Genomic DNA, 17,487 nt, shown 5'->3' on the forward strand with positions numbered 1-17,487 from the left:
TAGCCCGTTATGTAGTTTTGCACTAAAATAAAACCATAAAAAGAAAAACTTCAACAATGTGTAGCTTTTATAAAGTTTAACTAAGTACACTTGTTAACAAGGAATAATTTAAACCTTGGACCTTCTTCCTTCTTTATGTGCTGAGATAGCATTACATTTTGTGAGACCTAAGAGAGAAGCTTCTCCCATAATTTTGTGCAATTTTTGCAGGTTGTTCACTTATACTTACTTTTCTGCTGTGGATATATTTCAAAACAGTAGAGTGAGCATATTGTCCAGGAATTTTAAGTTAATTTTTCAGTTTTGGCAGTAAAAGTTGGTTCAGAAAACAAAGCTCGATATATGGTCATTAAGGTTATTTCTCAAAGCATTAATGGAATTTTGTGACTTTTTATAACTTCATTAGAAAGCAAGATATGTAACAGTAGTATTGAGACATTCTATTCTCGTGCCTGAATAATAGTTTTTTTCTAAAATGCACATTTGAAAGCTACATGAACAAAGTAACACAGTGAGAAAAAGTAGCATTACCAAATCATAGCATCAAAATACAAAAAGGCTCAATAATGAAGTAATTACTAATTTTCTTATTTTTTGTTTATTGTTATTTTATTTTTTTTAAGAAGTAACTGAAATGTAAAAAATAGAAACTTTTATATGGTAGATAACAAACAAAAAACTCGGTCTCTTAGATCTACAGTCTGACTAGTTTGTTGAGTTGTGAGTTTGATAAATAAAAGGTTGAAAGGTTAGTGGAGAAAAATTAAACAACTTTGGTTTTTGAAATTAACTCAATATTTATTTAGTTAATTGTATTGTTATTATATTGTTTGCCATCTGAAAACCAACCTTTCTGAGTTGTGTGCATTACATATTTCTAATGATTTGTGTATTTTATTGCATTGTATATCTGTGGTTCATTGTTTTGCTGAGTTGTTCTGTGCTTTTCACACACAGAAATGGTTTACAGTACAGTAATAAAACTATAATATTAAAAGCAAATAATTGTGAAAAAGTTTGAAGATGAGGCTGTTAAAATTAATAATTATAATTGTTTGTCATGATTTGGAGTAATTCTAAATGGAGAAAAATCCATTATTGATTTTGTTTCATATTTTTCATTCATGGTATGTTGTGATAAGGAAGATAAGAGATAAAGCATGGCTGACTGAAAACAAACTTTAGAAGGCTTTAAAGATTAAGCAAATGAAATAAAATTTTAAGCATGAAAGCCACCTTTTATTCAGACTGATTCTATAAGGCTTTGTAAGTTCCAAGAGAAATCTTTAGTAAAATATTTTAGTAAAGATCTGATTTTTGTGTACAGTAAATCTGTAATGTTTATTAAAAGCTTGCCATATTTTCCCCAGAAGTACTAAACACATTCAGTCATAGTATGCATAGTTTTATGGTTAACTAGTTGGTCAAATTGGTTGAGCTTGTATGTATAGGGTTCTAATAAAAACTAGAATTAACAAAGATTTCTTAAGATCTTAAAGCAAAAGGGCTTAGCATTTTTATGGAAGCTTCAGTAAAGTCAGAGTTACCATTATTCAGTGAATGACCTTGCTCCTTGTATATAAGAATTTCATGCTTATATCTCATTTGCTTAATCTTTAAATCTTCCTGAATGAATATTTAGTTAAAATTGTGTGTATGTGTGCACATATAGTCTTTTTTTTTTCAGGGCTTCCTGTGCAGTTTCATATATAAAATGATGATTTCAGATTTAATAAGAAAGTTAAATAATTTCTGTTCAGTTTTATTATTTTAATACGAGTTTTCTATTCCCTTATGATTTTGAAGGTATCTTTTATGTAGATAATCCTAATAAAACATTTTCTGAGCTGTTAACTTGTAGTGCTCAGTCTCTTCCATTTTATCTAGTACTTTCAACTTCAGTTAAATTTCCCTTTGTTTTCTGATTTCTAGTTTTATTGTTTATGGGTTACTTTTTCAGCACTTCCTCAGAATGGAGTAAAGTTGTAGTCATTTAGTTTATTGTTTATAAAGTATTTTAAAATCCATATTTTTCTACAAGAATTTTAAATAGGAATGTAATATTTGAAAGTGAATTGGAAGATGTGTAACTAAAATTCTAATGACTCTTTGTTTAATTCAGGTGAGAGAAACATTGGACCACTTGTCTACAAACTTAAACACTACTGAGAAGACTGTGTCAAGCATGGCAGCTCTATTGAATTGCCAGGCTATGCATAAAGAGTACAGTGCAGCTATGCAAGCTACATGCATTGATGTTATGTAAGTTAAAGATGTTAATATTCTTAAAAAAAAAAAAAAAAAAAACTTGGGGGGGGGGGGAATTATTTCATTTTCATGAAAAAACATCACAATTACTGGATCCCTATGCAAAAGTTATTTATTAACTAAAATTATAATAATTTAACATATTATAACTTTCTTAGTTCTTTATATTTATATAAACATTATTGTGAATCTCCTGTAAACAATCTGGGATATTAATTGTTTTTATTTTCAGCATATGAAAAACCTAACAATGAAAAAGGTTCTATATTTGTATGATGTTTATTCTAGAATTTAGTAGAGAAAAATATTTAAAATCTGGTCTTCTATTTTGCTGTTTATTGATGATATTTGATAGTAGCACCTAGATCTAGAAAAACTGTAATACTTTGATTCATGTTTCATGTGGTAAGTTCCTTAACTTGAGGCTTGTTTTTATTATAGGGAAGGGACAGCTTATATGCTTGTTTCAGCAGCTGCAGCAGGTTTGTTCTTTACGGTGCTTATTTGGGTAGCTTCTCACACTTGGATTCATATCCGTAGGAAGTGAGTAACATTTTTGTTATGTAACATAAATTTTGATCACAAATTTAGGACTAGCAGTATAAATACTGTTAACATTTAGGTCAGTTTTATATAAAAGATAAAGGCTGTTATGAAACATTACATATACAATATTTTTGATAAGAAATATACTTCATTAAACAAAATTTACTTTATGTAAAAATGGCTGGTATGGGTTGAGAAAATTTTTTATGTAGAGGAGCGAACAATGTTTCGACCTTCTTTGGTCATCATCAGGCTCACAAAGAAAGAAAGAGGTAACTGACCGATAGCTGACCACATGTTTGAAGGGGGTTGTGTAAAAAAACCACCCAAATATTAAATAAAGAAACGAACATAAACAAATGCAAAATTAAAGAAGCCTTACTTATACAACAACTCAACCCAAAATAAACCAATACAAAGGAACACCTTTATACCTATATTAATAAATATAGTCAAACATCTAAGCACATCCTTTATGTTCCTACACTCAGTTACACAACCCCATTCAAACGTGGTCAGCTTTGGGTTAGTTACCTCTTTCTTTCCTTGTGAACCTGATGATGACTGAAGAAAACTGAAGAAGGTCGAAACGTTGTTTGCTCCTCTGCTTAAAATTTTTTCAACCTAAACCAGCTGTTTTTACACATATTTTTCTCTACAAGTGGGTTTTCTTTTCATCATGGAAAATTTACTTTAACTTTTGGGATGACTGTATCCACAATGTTTTAGTGAATCATTTTGTTCCTTTAGTTAAATCAAGTCTCAAAATCTGATTACTGTCCATTGGCTCATATAAGTGATATTTTGAATGCTTTGTAAAGGATTACTTATATTAGTACATTAGGCTTACCACGTATATGTTGAGATGGAAGGTGAACACAAAATGGCCTTCATAAATTCAAAGTGATGCATTTTTGTTTTAAAAATGCATGTCATCTTCCAACGATTTATGGATAATACTTTAGGAGGAACATCTGAATTTTTGACGTCTTATATTGACAATGTAGTATTTTTACCCACACTTGAAAGATCATTACACACAGTAACTTATTTTGCAATTAAAGCTAAACTCTAAACCTGTGACTAATTGATAATAATGTACTTATGTCTGACTAAATGGTATCATTTTGTATGACTAAATAAATCATAAACTAACTCTATTCTTGAAATATTTGGTAATTGTAGAGTACCTTCATTAAACACATGGTATATTGTTCTTATATATATAACTCAGCAGGCATTAAAAGTTTATTACATTGACATTATGAATGATGGTAAGAATGAACATCCATATAAATATGATAGTTCTGTTGCACATTCAGGTAACTAACTACTTTGTAAGTGTGGATGGATCTTCACAAAATTGGATGTGGATGTTCATTCAGTCAGTGTGGGCGTACATACAAATTTTCAGTTATGCAGTTTTTTAAAAAATCTGTGTTTTTGCATGTTTTACCACTGTTTTGCTCCATGTTGATGAATCTTCACCATAGACAAAAAATAAACAACCACACAAGCAAGAGATACCTTAATATTGAAACTAATGTGTAAAATTACTGTACTGATTTTGATATTTTTTGTACCATTATGTTTGTATTTGTAATTAACTGTTAAGATTCTTAACATTTGAGCTAAACTTTAACTCCTTTGTTGTTGTTGTTCTGAGGTATCATTCCACTACTTGAAAAGAATCTGAATTTGATACAAAAGGCATTGGAACTGTCAAGAAAGTTTGGCTGCAATAACCCTACGTGTATTTTTATATTTTATTACCACTGTTGGTTTTCTTGCATGTTGTGTTGGTGGTACAAACAAGTTAGAAAAATTGAATGTATGATGATGAAAGGGTTCAGTGTTCTGAAATAATTTTTTTTATTACAATGTAGACAAAGAGCTCACCATGTGGATGAAGAAGATCCTTTTCTACCACCCTCTGCTGTTCAGACCAACTCACGAAGGAACCGAGACACGTATGGCAGTATGGGGTTATTCCCCCGTTTTGGCATTCCTCCTTCTCAGACTCCACATTTTTCTTCATTGTGAGCACTGTTTTCTGTGATGCACATGCTAAGTTTTGGTTTTGTTTTTAATAATGCATGTCTGTGTTTTGGTTTTTACCAGATTTTTAGACATTTGTTTAGTGGAGTCTGAGGTTGACATTGCAAGAATGCTAATTGTGTTGCTAGTGTAATTCTCATTATGGTACCATATATGCATGTTGTTGTTTTTTTCTTTCAAACGATTTTTAAGCTCTTATGTGCTTATCAAAAGCAGTTAAAGATTTTAAGATAATGGAAGGTAAACCCTCTTCAGAGGTCATTCCCTTGTGTTGTAAAGCATGCTAATATACCTTCTTGGATGTACTTTCTTTTTCAAGTTTTGAGTTATAACATGTTAGCAACGCTGACTTAGTTGTCTTATTTCTTCTGTTTGAACTCATTTCATTCTACAAAAATTTTATAGAGTACATTAGCACATTTGATGAATATTTTGGGACACTTCTTGATCGTCTTACAAAATTTAAGTGCCTACTTTTAAGACGTTTAACCCACTAATTTACACTGAAGGAATGTAGTGCTCTACAGGTATTCTCTTCTTTTTCAAGAAACTATTTTTAACCCTTTCACTGCTCCATACACCATACCCTGTTTCCCTAGTTGATTGCTCCACACGTCACATGATGATTTAAGTTTTCTTACCACTGTTTGAAATCTTAGCTGACATTTGGTTGTACTAGTGGCATATGCTTGTCACCTCTAACACCTGTACATAGTGGGGAAAAAATGTATATAATGTAAATGTTAGGCATTTACACAGTGGTTTTAGTGATTTATATTAATGTGTTAAATGTAATATTTGTGCATTATAGTCATGTTATTCATGTCTATTGCTGTGCCAATGTATGAGATAAGAGAGGAGTGTGTACACATCTGTAAAAACTAAAATCTTGCTTGCCCTTGTATCTTGTGGTAGAAAAGATTTCTTTAGATCCAACTAATCCATGGTCCCTCCTCACTTGGAACACTACCAGGCATACATGGGTCATTGTGATGTTCATTCTTTACTTTTGGATGTTATACTGTAATTTCATAAGGTAATAAATTTTTGGGATTTTTTTTGTGCATAGGGTGGTGAGTTTTTCACACCATCTGAGTAGTGAAAGAGTTAAAGCTTAACAGATAACTTTCTACATTGATTGATTAATTCAGTAGAATAGCGTTAAATGTCTTATTTAACTGTCAAATTTTGTCCATTATTTTAACTAACTTTTGAATATTTTTACGTATGCTTCGTTTACACAAAAATTGTTTGCTTCATATATTTCTACGTATAACTTATGCTACAGAAAATTCATCTTTTTCTCAAGTTTTCATCGTCTTTGTATGCAGCAAAACACTTAGGAGTAAAAAATGCTGTCGATTCTAACGTTTTCTAGCCATACTTTTTACTTTGTTTATTTTCACTTGTATTGTATTTGAGCATTTTGGACTAAAAGCTTGTTAAAATATAGTACATTTAAATGCTGTTAAAAGTAGACTGTGCAAATTCTCTTAGCGATATTTCTTTCCAAGAAAAGTTACATACAAATTTTTATATTGTTTAGTCTAGAAGATGGATATGCTCCTTCATGAGATTATTGGTTTCAGTAAGGTTGATTGAAGTTGTATAAAGATCATTTTGCTACCAGAATTATATCTAATAGAATGTAGGAGCATGATTGAATAACTTTGCTTTTCTGGAACTATCTGTGATACTCTAGCTGGTTATATAAGTTCTAACAAGACATAAAAATCAATATGAATAAATATTTTTTTATGTTTGGATATATATAAATTCTAATATACTAGCAGACAGTCCACAAAATAATTTCTGAAAATTGAGATTTTGTGGACTTTATTAATTTGCATCTATTATCAAGAAGTAGAAAATGAAATAACATGTTTTTCAAATGTAACTAATATTAGTTTAACCTAGACAGTCTTGATTCACTTTGAAGTGTTTTTTTAACTTTTATTAAAGTGTAATTTACATTCTGAGATTCTGAGAGAAAAATGTTTTGACCACAGCCCGAACAAAGAGTGAAAATTACTGCAACTGAATTTATTTTGTCACTGCTATGATCTTTGTTAAGTCTGCAGAATTAAGCTTAAGTTTTGAAAAATGTTTACAAGTTAGTATTTTAGTCTCTTTTTATGACATTGTTTTACATTTGTGTACTTTTTTATTGGTTATAATTGAAGTTCTATTTTTGTTAGTTTCCCACTATACCTTTACTTATGCTACAATTTAGTATGTTAATGTATGTGAGATAATGGGGTACACCAATTAACTCCTTTTGGTAATTGGCCACAGTGTGCCGATTTATAGACCCCCCCAACCTTCCTAGTTTTCTTGGAGATAGAGATAAGAAATTGAGCTTTGCTTCCTTGGTTAATTTTCCTCAATAACAACTTTGAAAAGTACAATTTAAGCAACTGTAAATAGTTTATACTCTAGGTATACTAATTATGGACAGTGATCTTGCATTGGACTAGGTCAAACATGTAGTTGTCTAGCTCTATAGATCAACTGAATGATTATGTTGCTTCTACAAACTTAATAAGGAGCCCCTAAGATTTCTTATGAGTTTAAGAAATGTTAAGAAAAAAATAGGATTAATTAGATTTCACAAGTATAGATTAAGAAACTATTCATCAAATGTATATTAAGTGCTGTTGATAATGCCACTAACCTATGAATGAAGCATAAGAAACTTCCTACCTAAAATTGTCAAGTAACTATAATTTTAATTATGTTGCAAGAGCATTAAATGGACTGGGAGATAATCTCAGTTTAACTTGTGATTTGTCATAAGCTTAACTTTTCAGGTATTATACAAGACATTGCTTCAGCTAAAGCAAAAATAGCTAAGTTCTGAGTTGTCATATGGTTAATATACTGTAATGAAACTGATGTCTTAGTTCTGTTATAACTGTTTGATGTTATTTGGTGCATGTTGTGTAGCTTATTCTTTTATCAACTATTTTTATGTTACCTATGATGAATTTAATGTGGCTGTCTACTGAAGTGTAGGGGCCCAAAGGTAAACATAACCCCTGATTAAAAAACCAGGACCATTGGCCTAATGAGAAACTTTAACAATAATATACCTTGAAGAATTTCATTGCCATGATGGTTAGAATTATTCAGAATGACTTGTTTGGAAAGGTAGATGTTGGTATTGAGATTGTTCAAATAGTGTTTATTATTTAGTTTTATGTATTCAAGTTTTTGTGATGTTAAAGTAATAAAATTGTAGTGTAAAAGGTGAAGAATTGTACTTCTTCAGTCCTACTTTCTCAACATTCTGTATAAATATTAGTTTTTATCATTGTCTAAAAACAAATAAATTGTATAAAATAGCCTCGCAAATAAAAACGTTTCTTTGGAAGGGGCTAATATTTTATCCACAAAGATCACTAAATTACCTAAGTCTGGCTTGCCCATAAAATTAAAAGTAATTGACCAATTAATGGGTAATCAGCCAAAGTGTTTTGTTATACACAGGCTTAAATAAAACAAGAAATAAATGTGTTTAAGCTGGAAATTTGATACTAGTCATTTTCTCCTATGTCTTTTATTGTCTTAAGTACTTAAATAGCATGCACTTGGAATCACAGACTAAACTATTTCTAATTTTGTATTTTGTTAGTGTCCTTTATTCATAGTCATTTTGATTCTTTTAGAAAGTTGCAATAGCTCATTTTCTCTCATTTAGAATTAATTTTGGCAAAATTAGAATGCCAAAGTTTTTGATATATGAACAGTGCAAAAATAACACCATGGAATAAATACTTGTATACCCTTGAGTAAGCTGATCCACTGTATTGCTACTAAAACTGAATGTTAAGGATAACCATTCAAATTATTATGTGATGTTTTTTTTTGTTTTTTTACAGTATACATTTAATTGATCATTTGTTAATGAGGGGAAAAAATTCCCTTCCCTTAAGTTTTTTAATAGTTTGGTTCATTGTACAATGACAATTAAAGCAATATTTTGTACTATATTTAAAGGTAAATTTAGTAAATATCTGGAATATTTGTGTTTATTCCATATCATCTAATCTTCCATTGTAAAATTTTAATACATGATTTATTTGTTAGAACAATGGTCTAAAATTAACTACATTTAAAACATAAATATGCAGGTTTTTGCATGTTTGCAAATGATATAGTTATTGTAATAAGTTTGTTTACTATGAAATGTTTCATCAGCAAACAAAACTTACTATTACAGGAATGGCCATTCTTCTGATCAAGCTTATATGCAGGGCCACTACACTCCTCCACCTTCTGTAAGTACACCAAGATTCATGCTTCTTGCTGGTATTTCAGTATTAATATATTCTTTCAACACAAATAAAGTTGTGATTATAAACATACAGGTTTAATCTGTATTGCTCTTCTTTCAAGTGCACATGATTTTTGTGTAATTTGAAGTGCAGGCCTACTTACACTTGATATTAGTGTAGTCATGCATAATGTGTTAGTAAGTACAGGACTAATGGGGTGTTCAGTGTTGTAAATAGCTTGTTCTGTGCTTAAGATGTTTAATAAATGTCTGTAAAGAGCTGTTAAAAATTTTATGGGTGTTGTACATAGTTAGTGCTGAAATAAGGGCTCCCCAATATGGAATTCTGCCCTAGGCCTTCAGGAACCTTTGGGTTTGCCCTTTGTGTGGCTGAGGTTTATTTATAGGTTTAGTTCTGGTACTTACAACACATTATCACTAGTAACTTTAAAAAGCATTGTTGCATTGTTCTTTTCAGAATTATGTTTTTTTTCCTTTGCTTGGTAATATTTTTGTTTTTCTTTCTTTAGTTTTGCATGTGTTTCTTTCTATTTTTAACTTTGTATTTTAAGTTTATAAATAGTATACCTAAAAGAAAGAATTTTATAATAATCTTTATGATAGTTTTGTTATTATATTTTGTGCATGATTATTTTTTTCCTCTCCCTGTCCTTTTCACCTAATCACAGTATCACCAACTTTCTGGGGGTGCATTTGTGGGAAATCAAGGGAACTTTTCCCAAAGGGCCTGATGATAAGTTCACCTTCTTACACAGCATGACAATGACTTGATGTGTGCCACAAAGTTTTGAAACATTGAACCAGTTTGTGGAAGAATTCAACCTGGTGAAGACCAACTCATGAAAAGTTCTGTTAGATCAGGAATTCTTTGCAGTGTTTTATTGTTCACTTTTGTCATTGTGCTTTGTAAAAATGTGATGTCATACTAGTCTGATGTTTTATTAAACAACACTGAAGGTTTTGGGAATGTAAAGACTATAAATTTATTAAGGCAACCAGTAGATATGAAAAAAGGGAAAAGCTGTTTACCTTTCTAAAAATGATTAATATTGAGGTGTCCAAATAAAAACTAAAAGTTTATATTAAAGCATGTTTTGCATGTATGCTTATTAAATATGAGGAATATATCTTGTGCAAATGGACAGAAAATGCATTATTTATATGTTGGTGTTATTCTGTTTGGAATTATAATATTCTGTATTTGTAGAGATTTGTAATTATGTCTTTTACTTACTAGTCAAAAATTTAACGTGCAACACAAACAAAATGGCTTATTTGACAGATTTTATATTTAAAGAATAACAACATAAGAGTTAAAAAATAACTTTACAACAGACTCCTAGACTTTAAGGAATAACTAGTTGAAATTTTAGTGATTTGTGCTTGGTATTTTAAGATAAAAATGTAATTGTAAAATATTGTGTATTCTCAATTCCTTCAAGTTGTGTATTGTTAGCTGGGAGTCGACTTCTGTAATGTAACTAATAATATTTCATCGTTTAGTCAATTATGTTTGTACTGGTATATGCTATGAAACATTCACTTTTCTTATGATAATACTTAACATGTACATGTAGAAACTCTTATTTGTTTTCATTGTATGGTAATAGTATATGTGAACAAAAAACAAAACTGTTCAATCTGAAATACTAACCTTTTCCCTTACCTTAAATGCTTTTAATGGTCTTCTCAACTTATTGCTTTAAATTCAAGAAAACATAACTTATGCAATGAATATAAAGAGGCATAGGTAATAAGAACAGTCTGAAATGTTAGGGTCTTTCGTGTGATGTACAGATATTAATTAAAGTTAAAATCAGATAAGATCATGCAAAAAAAAAAATCCATTTCTAACATTGTGAAACATCTAAGTCTTTCTATTTAACCACTTATTTTAGGCAAGACATAAATATATGGAATGGAGAGACATTTTTTTGAAAGAAGCTGATATACATTAGCAGGTTTTTAAGGCATATTCTGTATATTTGGAGAATAATAACATTTTCATAAAGAAATATTTTTCTTTGTTGATATATGATGCATTTTATACTTAACATTACTGAGGAATATATGAATGAGAAACAAATACCATAATTTTTAGTTTGTCAGAAGTAGCTTTGTAGACTTTTGCCATTAATGTGTTATGCACATTTATTTAACTGCATTGAGATGAAGAATATATCAGTATTAGTTATAGTTGGTGAATTCGTAATAATAAAAGAAAATGGTTTCAGCTCTGACTGTGTTGTAGTCATGTGTTGGTGTTCATTAAGAGTTATCTGTGAGCAGACAAAATAAACTATCTTCATATTGGGTAAAAATAGTATGTTTAGCATAGTTTACCAATGTTAAAAATCAAGCACATCCCTGTATTAGGAAATATGCAGTATTTATCCACTGATTATTTTTCCTTATGTACCTTTTTTTTCCTTATAAGGTTGTAAACAAAACAGCATACAAGCTAAGTATAGATTACATTATATTTATGCTGTGTGAATTTATTTAGATGTTTTATGAATTTATGATTAATTTCTTTATATTATGAGTAAAGTATATAATATGTACTTTTGTAATTTAGTGTTCTAGCTCCTCTAGAGCAGTAACCATGTTTTGTAATACTGTCTGAAAATTGAACAAAATGGGTTTTTTTATAACTCTCACATGGTCTTGTATACATTTGTACAATATGTATTCTGTGCTTGAAATAAATTTTAAATAAGAACAAATTCATCACCTTTTATATCTTGAATATTGAGCTGGTTTGTTGGATATCTTACCAAAATGTAGCTTCAGCACTTTTTAAACTAAGCTAACTAGTTTTATGATACATTTCTGTAACCAGGTTTAAAGCCAAAAGAACAATAACACTCACTAGCCTACCAGTGAGAATTACTGTTTTCATTATAGTGTATGTTATGTCACGCACAATTTTTCAACCACAAATGCGAGCCAGGTAGTGTTTTGTATTTAAATAGTGATACACTTTCCTGGTTAGCCTTGCTTGTATGTGATTTGCTCAGCATGTTTGTTGCTTTCTTGTAAATATCTGAAAGTTACTAGACATTTTCATTTAACATTTACAAATTTCAGTCAGTACTTCTCATACGTTCATTGAACTGTGTATTCTTTTTATAAGATTTTGTATGTTTAGTGTTTGTGAATTTTAGAAATAGTTATGTTAATAACATGTTGAAGCTACTAAATGGTGAATTTAAACATACCCTTTTAGTTTTATTAAGAGTTTTCAAATTTTTAAGCATTCAATGTGTACTATATTTTTTACTTTTTAATATTTTTGACCATTATACATTTAAGTACAAAATTTGTAGTCCATATTGAACAAAATACAAATTGTACAGCATTTTACTAATTTTAATGTGAACAGTTTAATAATTTCTAAATATGTATGAATACTAACTTCCATAACTTAAGCTACTGTTTAGTGTTAGTTAAGATGCACAATTTAGTGCCATTTCAGTCTCTTTATTTATCTCTCATATAGAAAATCTATGACACATGATGGCTTGTATTAATGAAAAGATCTATTAAAACAGGTTTTTTACATATTGTGTAATTCTAATTTTCAAACTTGTTGTACATTAGTACATTCCTGTTAATATTTTAATGGTCTAAACCATCCCCAAAAGATCAGTAGTGATCTTTTTTTTCTTTCAGAATTTTAAAACAATCACTTAATGGTTTGAAACTATATAATAGTTAAGTCAAACAACTTTATAACATAGTCTGTGCTTTCCTGACTGAGATATGTTGATCATATTTTCACATTCACTTTTTTTATTTTAATAGTAATGTTAACCAAAAATTGGTATTGTCTTCCATTTGCTTTTATGAAAGTACATTGGGTTTTAATGTTTTATTGATGAATTTAAAGGTGCCACTGTATTAATTTGTCATACAATAGAAAAAAATATCATAAAATAATGTTTTGGTTTTGATCAGTAAACTGTGCATGCTTAACTCTGGTTTTGTGTAATATACAGGTAGTATAATATGGGGAAAAATCTCATATGAACATGTTTAGATATTAATTCATCAAGTTTTTATTTACATGTCATTGGTTATTGTTGATTTAAATGTAAATATATTTCCATTTGACTCCAAGAAGAAGCGTGAATAATGAGATTACAAACCTGAAGGATATGTAGTTTCATAACAGTGTAAATGTGATTTAGTAGTGAAATCCTTATGGGTGTTCAGCTTTAAAAAATCATGAAGTATGAAAGGGTAATATTTCTAAATGTGTTAAAAGCCTATCATTCTTTGTTTCACATTCCTGAAAAACCCATACCAACAATATATTAAAACAGGTGAAACATATGTTATTGAAAACAATCAAGCAGTTTCAAATTTTATAAATTGAGTTCAACAATACAGACTTTGTTTCAGCCAGAGTTTTACTACCTGCTTTTGATTTAACATGTTGGCTTTTTAAAAAATATATAAAAAGTTTATAAAAGTGATAGGTTCAAATTATACTGACTATTCTTTCACTTTGAGTGAGATGGTTTCGTTCATTTGTTGTTGAACAGAAACTAGTTTTAAGAGTAACACTAAAGATTCAGTTTCATAACTTTCTACGATTGTGGTTGTTATAGTGGCAACTTTGTTTTGACATGCTGATAAATTTCTTTGGATTTTCAGTGTTCTGTCATCTTGAGCTTGTTTAAATGTTTTGTTTTATATTATTTGTACAATTAATTTGAACTGTTCCAACCTTTCTCTCATGATATCAAATCTAGTGGCCATTGTGTTTTCCATAAAATCGTCAAGTGTTTGCCTTTTTTTTTGTTATGCAACAGTTCATTGTTCTAGCAGCATACTGGCTACATTATGACAGAACGTTCATTCTTATACAGGCTTCTGTATGAAGGAGTTCTTTTGTCATGCTTTACATACTTGTTTTTAACTCAACAATGAATTTTAGTCAAGATTGGCGAGTGTTATCGTTTTGAATATATAATTATCTGAATAGTTGTTTGTGTCTGTAGTTCCTTGTGACTAGCTGAAGTGTGCATGTGTATATATGTATGCACGTTCACGCACAAGTGTGCTTTTATTGATGTAATCATTCTTAATACTAGTATTGTTAACGTTATGACTTGGAACTATTAATTGTTGTGAGAAATTTGAAATATTGCAATTTTTTTAATTAATGCCTTTTTATTAATTGCCCTTAACTGGCACAACGGCATATCTGAAGATTTGTACCGCTAGAAACTGGGTTTCAATACCTGTGGTGGTCAGAGTACAGATAGCTGTTTGTGTAGTTTTTCGCTTAGTAACAAACAGCATCTGTATTAATTATTTGTTGGTTTGTGTTTTTCAGCTAAATTCAGTGTTTTTATCTGTGAGCTGTTATTCGCTAAATATTATAGGGGGAAAGACTGTTAGTTCCCAGGATTTTGTGTATTTTCGCGGATAATTAAACGAAAATTGAAAATTATCATTAATGTAATATTCTCACTTTTTTCCATAATGAAAAAGAATTAAAATCATTTCAAAATGTGTTAGTCTTAATGTAAAACAAACTTTCGTCTATTTAAATCAGCTTAAATTCCTTGTACTTTTTTTTTAGGTTACATACATTGGTTAAATAAAGTTTGGAGTTGTGTATGTATAAATATATTTCATGCTTGTTTGTCGTCGTACATCAAGTTATGAGAATGAAAGTAGGTTTATTAGCGTGAATATATTTGTTAGGTACCAATGTATGTAGTGTACGTGTTTGTTAGAAACTTAAGTTACGCTGAAAACAGTATATCTAGTACAAAAATGTAATATAGAAAGATTAGTTGTTTTAAAGTATTTAAAGTGCACAAAGGTCTTGCATAATTTAAGGTTGCAAAATGTCAAAATACATCATTTAGTATTGATGGTATTTCTATTAATAGAAGTTATTATATTATTTGTAGTAAATATATTTTGAGCATGAGTTAACTGTGTAGAAACTAGTAAATTTTATATTTGTGAAAGTATTTTCCTTGGTTAGTATCGTTGAGGAGTCACACAATAGTATTTGTTTTTGTAAACATTTTTATGAAGCTTTAACTGTGCTTTTCGTAGCACAATTATTAAAAAAAAATCAGTGTAATACTATAGAATAGAAATGTTCCTGTACTTCAGACTTTGTAGTACTTTTTTTGTATCTGTAAGAAAGAGGATGTTTGATTTTATCATTCCGTTTGTGTTTGTTGGTACAAATTTATAAGCTAATTATTGGAATAAGAAATACATGTTTTTTTCACTTCATAATTGTGTATTTAAAATGGACTTTTAAAATCTCGGATATTGTTTTGGTATTTAAAGCATTTCGTATTGCAACAGTAACTAATTGTGAGTTGTCTCGATATTTTGTACTTGTATCTTTCAATAAATAGTATTCTTTAACGGATATTAAAGTTCTTATTTTATATTGCCTTCATTTTTATCTCAGTACCACATGTTACTGCTGTGATAATATCCGATGGACTCGTAATTCATACTTTTTTGTTCTTGTTGCAGACTATTTCGGTTTCTAAACCCAGTTTTTAGTGTTGTAAGTTTATACAGCTACAGCTAAGCCACTTGGGGGTGGGATGTAGCTGACAGAAGTGGATATATAGCAGTTGGAATATATATTTGAAAAAAAAAAGCCTAGAACAGATGTAAATTTGGAATACAAAATGTCGTCGCAAACAATGTTAATAATATTTATCTATACAAAAACAAATTAAATTTAATGGAGCAGAACACGTACAAAAAATGCATCAAAATTAATCGATTTTATTCTTGTAAAATTGAAAGAAAACTATACTGCTTCAAGAAGTTATGGTAGTTAAAAGTTTCTAATAACTGACAAAAATTAACTAATTGCCCCCACTCTTTTTCTCCACAAACACTTCTCAGCGTTAAGTTTGAAGGCTCAGAACTAAAATCAATGTCCCAGTTGGGATAGTTTTAAGTCGTATGGTTTATGGACTTGCAACGGCACAGCAGAAGTAGCCAATTCTGTAGATTTTTGTTTACCAACAAACACGAAGTAATCGATTAAATTGTTAACACCGTAAAAAAAAAAAGGAAAATTTGACTTTTGGCTGAATTTGCTAATTGGTACTTCCTGTAAAAGAGCTTTCATTTATTTACTGAAGTTTTTATAAAATTAACTATTAATGCTTTTTACTTTCATGTAGATTTTTAGGTTTTAATTTTTGACTCTAATACCGCCAGCTTAAAGTGGTGTTAGGGGTTAATGTGTGCTCTGGTGTATGTTTATTACCCACGTGCAGTGTGGGGTAGGAATACTCCCACTGGTAACGTTGACTTTTTCTTTGTTCTTGTTTCCTGAAGATGTATTTACGTTTTAATGAGTAAATAAAGATTATTTTCATTTTGTATTATATATCGTTCCAGTCTGTTTATTTCTTTGCTTAAACTCTGTCAGTTAAGTTAAATTTAGTTCTCCCGTTATAAAGCAGGCCTACACTGTAACTAATCTTTACGAAAGTCAGTTCAATTTGAGAATACTAAATTATTTGATTGGAGTTCGATAACGGGTAAAATTTTAATATAAAATAATATTTAATAAGCCATTTGTACTTTTATTGTTCGTTTTTCTAACTTTATTGTGTTTTTACGGACTGAAGAGAAACCGTTTATATTTCGCAATGTAACTACATATTTTATATTTGTCTGTGAAACGCGTTTCGTAATTAAAGCGAAAACCGTAGTTCGGTGCTTTAAAGGTTTTCAAATTGCTGTTTTTACAGACTTATAAAAGAGACATTCGTCGAAGCAATAGTTATTGGGAAATAAAACTAACTTTAGTGTAGCCTTAAGAAGTTAGCGATCTCGAAAGACGTTTTATAAGAAACAGAACATTGGACAAAGCTGCTAAACTATTTTGTTTCGTTTAGTGTAAATCAAATGGTGTTTATTCTATTTAAAGGCTTAATGTTTCAATTTCTTTGAGCTCTCACGCGTTAGTGATTAAAAGAAGTACCCAACAGAAACGAGTAAAGCGAAAATACATCGAACTTTCAGATATCAAAACATAGAAATAACATGTAAAAAGAAGCTGGTATTGAATATATATTTTCTTTAGGTAACTAAAATATTGCATCTGTACACAGTATTAAAAAGTTCACATGAGTTAGTTATACCTAGGAAGCAAGTTATTCATATGAGATAGATTCCTCTGTAAGGTTTTATTAATTCGTGAGCAAATTCGTTGTGGCATGGTTTCCTTTGTGTGGTTTCATTATACATCGGGACCAATCTCTTTGTGACATACTTTCCTCTCTATGTTTATATATATACAC

The 17,487-nt window shown here is 29.7% G+C and overlaps 1 protein-coding gene across 4 annotated transcripts in view; it reads left to right on the forward strand.

The window, feature by feature from the left end:
• Positions 1-15,598, forward strand: part of LOC143232868 (protein tweety-like) — a 57,335-nt gene extending 41,737 nt beyond the window's left edge. The window contains exons 11-15 of one of the 4 annotated variants that reach the window (XM_076468850.1): positions 2,123-2,262; positions 2,710-2,811; positions 4,701-4,853; positions 9,095-9,152; positions 9,838-15,598. In XM_076468850.1, the coding sequence (XP_076324965.1) occupies positions 2,123-2,262; positions 2,710-2,811; positions 4,701-4,853; positions 9,095-9,152; positions 9,838-9,900 (516 nt within the window). In that variant the 3' untranslated portion in view covers positions 9,901-15,598. The remainder of the gene's footprint in view (positions 1-2,122; positions 2,263-2,709; positions 2,812-4,700; positions 4,854-9,094; positions 9,153-9,837) is intronic. The other 3 variants (XM_076468853.1, XM_076468852.1, XM_076468854.1) reach the window with 3 other exon arrangements.
• Positions 15,599-17,487: the final 1,889 nt, after the last annotated feature.

This window comes from Tachypleus tridentatus, chromosome 11 (assembly GCF_004210375.1).
Source record: "Tachypleus tridentatus isolate NWPU-2018 chromosome 11, ASM421037v1, whole genome shotgun sequence".
Lineage (NCBI taxonomy): Eukaryota > Metazoa > Arthropoda > Merostomata > Xiphosura > Limulidae > Tachypleus > Tachypleus tridentatus.